The following is a 4,147-nucleotide window of genomic DNA, read 5'->3' as shown; positions in this document are numbered from 1 at the left end:
TATATTTCAGGTTTTCATGAAACAGCTGGAATTTGGCTGACCATCTCTTCAGAAAACTTTCCGAAAACTTTCAACTTTCTAGAGACAATCTACACCCTTAACAGTAACAATTTTAAATACTCTGAAAACAGCTATTATGAATTTACCACCATCCCTCCCATATGTGGCCTTAAGAGAAATACTATGTATGGTACAGATCTACCAAAAGAAGGAATTTCTTTTATTTCTTGCAGTTGCTGTAGATGGCCGCTGGGGTTGCTGGTCTGAATGGAGTTCATGTGACGCTTCCTTCAAAACAAGAAGGACCCGGGAGTGTAATAACCCCTCCCCGATGAACGGTGGGAAGCCCTGTGAAGGTGAACGGGAAGAAGAGGAGGACTGTTATGTCTCTGTGTTCACAGACAGGTAAGAATATGGTAGACCAAAAGATCTCCATAGCCATGGGGCAGAGTTAAGAGGCCTTCCAGAGTGGCTTTGTGACTACCAAGGAGAAATAGCAGACAACTCACTTGTCTGAACTTCTGTGGTGGGGGCTGAGAGAAGGAAATGTCTGAAAATCTTTGCAACTTGCTTCAAGTTTGGATTTATTCATTGTTTATTCCTAGCAAATGGCCGATGAATTACATACTAAAGGATGCCTGTAGATCTCTTAGGCTGCTTTGCATGGCTTCTTGTCCAAAGCCATGGAGAACTCATCTGCTTCCACTCATGGGAGTTCGCAGCTTCCATTTTTTGAATATCACATCCTCTTCTCTTAGAGGTTTAGGTCTGAACTACTGAGTTCTCAGAGAGAATTCCACTGAAACTACCAAGCTTTTCATATCCCTGCTTTGAGTGTGTCTGATGTACCAGTTTTGCATGGTGTCAACTTAAAATCATAACCCCAAATCCAAACTAGCTCAGTTTCTTTCATCTTCAAGAGCTAGGCTTTGTACAGATTCAGGTTTTTTTCTGGAACCAAGAGCTGAAGCAGGATTTTCATCATCCCTGCTGTAATGACTATAGAGGAGATTCTGGAATGGATAGGAGAGGATTAAAAGCAATGGGCTCCACAGGTCTTTGTTACTCATCTCAGTTAGACACCAGGGGCTGTAAAGCTCCATGCTCACAGAGACCAGCCTCCTTAACCATTGCCTGAGGGCAACAGATGGGTTTTGACTACGCTGTCTTAAACCCAACCATGTGGACTCCTTAGAGACTTCGTCCATGTGCTTTTCTTCGCCTCTTTTTCTTACTCTATAAAAATATTTCATGCGTTATGTTGATAAAAATTGTAGCCCTGTATCTACCACTTTTTTAGTGCTCTCACAGTCTCCCTCCTATCAACACCTGCAACTTTTGATGTCCACCATCTTTTATTTAACAGAATAAAGTTTTTTCAGCATTGGGGGGGACACACTTGCAGCATTCCTGTCCAAAGCTCCTGACATTCTGCCATTGTTATTTGGTGACACCAATGCTTAAGATACATCCTTACCAGAAAATTTTTACTTTTCAGAGGTGCTCTTTGTATAAATGATGATGAAGCCAGGAGAGAAGAGGATGTCTTGATTGGTGAACCTGAGTCTGGATGCTCCAGGCCAGACCCACCAGAAAATGGCTTTATCAGGGTGAGCATGAAAAATGAGTGATACAGAAGGAAAGTGTAGTAGTTGCAGAGCTGGGAAGTTTTACAGCTTCTTTGCTACATGTGCCTGATACACAAGCTAGCTACTGTGCTAGTGAGCATGTTGCTGTGTATGTGGCATGCTGTGGGACGCTAGTCCACCAAAGTCCACCAGCAACTGAAGCAAAGGCAAGGTAAAATCCATTTCAAAGAGTGGTCTTTGAATCCTTGTTTTGTAACCATGACATCAGGGTGAGTGGATGACTCGTATTTCAGAGTAGGAAAAACAAGCATTTATTACATCATACCATCAGGCTTTTATCATTGTTTCTTTTGACAATGTCCAGTCTCATTACCATAGATTTTTGGGGGGCTTTTTTGTTTCTTTTTTGTAGAATGAAAAGAAGCAGTACGCTGTGGGGGAAGAAGCTGAAATTGCCTGTGTGAGTGGTCATGTTCTCAGTGGCTATCAATTCCTTCGGTGTCTGCCAGATCAAACCTGGACACAGCAACCTGTTGAATGTCAACGTAAGAAAGAGAAAATTAATTTAGCCCAGGAACAAAACAAGTGGAAGAAAAAGACACAAAATAGATTTTAATACAGGTTTTAACAAAAGAATCTGTAACAATATCTGAAAAGATAGCATTTTAAGATAGTATTTCATGTATTCAGACTAGAGATGGCAAAAACCCACTAAATCACGACATCATTCCTCTTTCAATTCAGAGTTGTAACTATTATGTGCTTTGTAAGGATATTGCAATATCCAGTGCCTTAGAAAACCCTCAGATGGATTCTGTGAGGTCCTTCTCTTGTCTAGTTTTAAATATCTTTAACAGAAAGACTCATCTTTTGTTTCCAGACTTACATAGATATCTTTAAGTTGATGACAGTTATGCTGAAGAAAGCATTTTTAGAGGAATTTTTCTACCACTTTTTATATTAAATGGATGATGTGTCTCTAACCACCATCACCACCCCATGCTGCCTTGAAAATCCCCACAGTAAATCAATGCTTTGAAGTATTTAGAGTCCAATTAAGAATTAAGGATCAGAACTGATCTTGGTTTGCTAACAGGAGAGATTCCAGTACTTTTCTAGAACTCAGTGTGATTTCATTGACTTTCATTGACATTTTATCAGAAAAGTTTACCTGAATATACTTATGAGCTTTCTATTGCCATTAATTTTAATTGTTTTGTTAATAGCTTCATTTACAAAAGAAAAAATACATTTACAAAAGAAAAATTAAAATATGCTGTTAATGCCATTCTTATTATTTTTAAACTGTAAAATTAAATTACTCACACTAGTAACTGTAAAATTATATTACTCACACTAGCATACATTAGAAACACATTGTAATTATTTAGTTATTGATTGAAAAATATTTTTAAAGACTGACAGTGCACTGAAAATCTCTAGACTTAATTATGTTAAATATTTATTAGTTTTGAATGTCAGTCAAATGTTCAGTGTTATTGAGTGTCTTATGGCTCTTCAGCTGAAGCATTATGACTTGCTGTAAATAGCCGCACACCATAAAAACAACAAGAATTATACTTTTTTCTTGTTTATTACAGCCTCGGTATGTCTCAGGCCACAAACATCTGACACTGTCACAGTTTCCCCATTTAAGCAACAGTACAACATTGGTGAAACCATGAAGCTGAGCTGCCGAGCTGGGTTTATAGTCACTGGTCAAACACGGTATACCTGTGGGAAAGACCTGTCCTGGATACCTCCTATTTTGAGGTCTATTACATGTGAAAAAGGTTAGTATGCCTGGAGATACTTCACTGTTTCTATACTGCTGGTATTAACAGCACAGTTTATTTTAGCTAGCCAGAACTAGGAGGCAGATGACTGGTTCTAAGATATATAGCAACTGTTTGTTAATTTTGGTTTTACTTTGTGCCTACCACAGTGCCATATAATTTCAGCTCCAAACTTCTGCATTAAGTTCAGAAATTTTGGATGCAATGTACTGTACACTTTAATTATTAAATTGAGATACTGTTTCATTAAAAACAAAACAAACCCCAGCTGTATTAACAAGGCTTTATGAAAGCAAAGTAGCAGAATGCATTTTATTGAAACTTAGCTTCTCTTCTTGTACAGGATTTTCCAGTGATTTTTGTAAAGACTGATGTGTACTTGTGGAATCCCAATGACGGCAGCTTTTGAAGAGAGAAATATGGGATAAACGGAAATAAATCCATTTTAGGTTTTACGGCAGGAGTCTAAGATATTTCTGTTCACTTTGTTACTAGTTACAATAGCTCTCACTCTTTTGTTTCAGATGTGCAAACTAAAATTAGAGGTGTTTGCAATCCAGGACAAAAGCAGGTTGGATCTCAGTGTGTTTGTATGTCTCCAGAAGAAGATTGTGGGTAAGTTAAGTACTTTAATTAGAAAAAGAAAGGTTGAAGTTTCTCCACTGATAGACCAAGAATCCATTGTGACACAAAACAGGAAGAGTAACAAAAGACAGGGTGTCGTGGTTTAATCTCAGTCAGCAACTAAGCACCACACAGCCG

The 4,147-nt window shown here is 38.3% G+C and overlaps 1 protein-coding gene across 1 annotated transcript in view; it reads left to right on the top strand.

The window, feature by feature from the left end:
- The window catches only part of C6 (complement C6), a 41,194-nt gene that overhangs the window by 25,098 nt on the left and 11,949 nt on the right, over positions 1-4,147 (top strand). Inside the window, exons 11-15 of the mRNA XM_009274530.2 lie at positions 234-405; positions 1,499-1,610; positions 2,002-2,134; positions 3,191-3,382; positions 3,910-4,000. Coding sequence (XP_009272805.1) covers positions 234-405; positions 1,499-1,610; positions 2,002-2,134; positions 3,191-3,382; positions 3,910-4,000 — 700 coding nt within the window. The remainder of the gene's footprint in view (positions 1-233; positions 406-1,498; positions 1,611-2,001; positions 2,135-3,190; positions 3,383-3,909; positions 4,001-4,147) is intronic.

The sequence above is a fragment of the Aptenodytes forsteri genome, unplaced genomic scaffold (genome assembly GCF_000699145.1).
Source record: "Aptenodytes forsteri isolate BGI_AS27 unplaced genomic scaffold, ASM69914v1 Scaffold176, whole genome shotgun sequence".
Taxonomy (NCBI): domain Eukaryota; kingdom Metazoa; phylum Chordata; class Aves; order Sphenisciformes; family Spheniscidae; genus Aptenodytes; species Aptenodytes forsteri.
The sequence above is the reverse complement of the archived record's forward strand: the minus strand, read 5'-3'. Positions and strand labels throughout refer to the sequence as shown.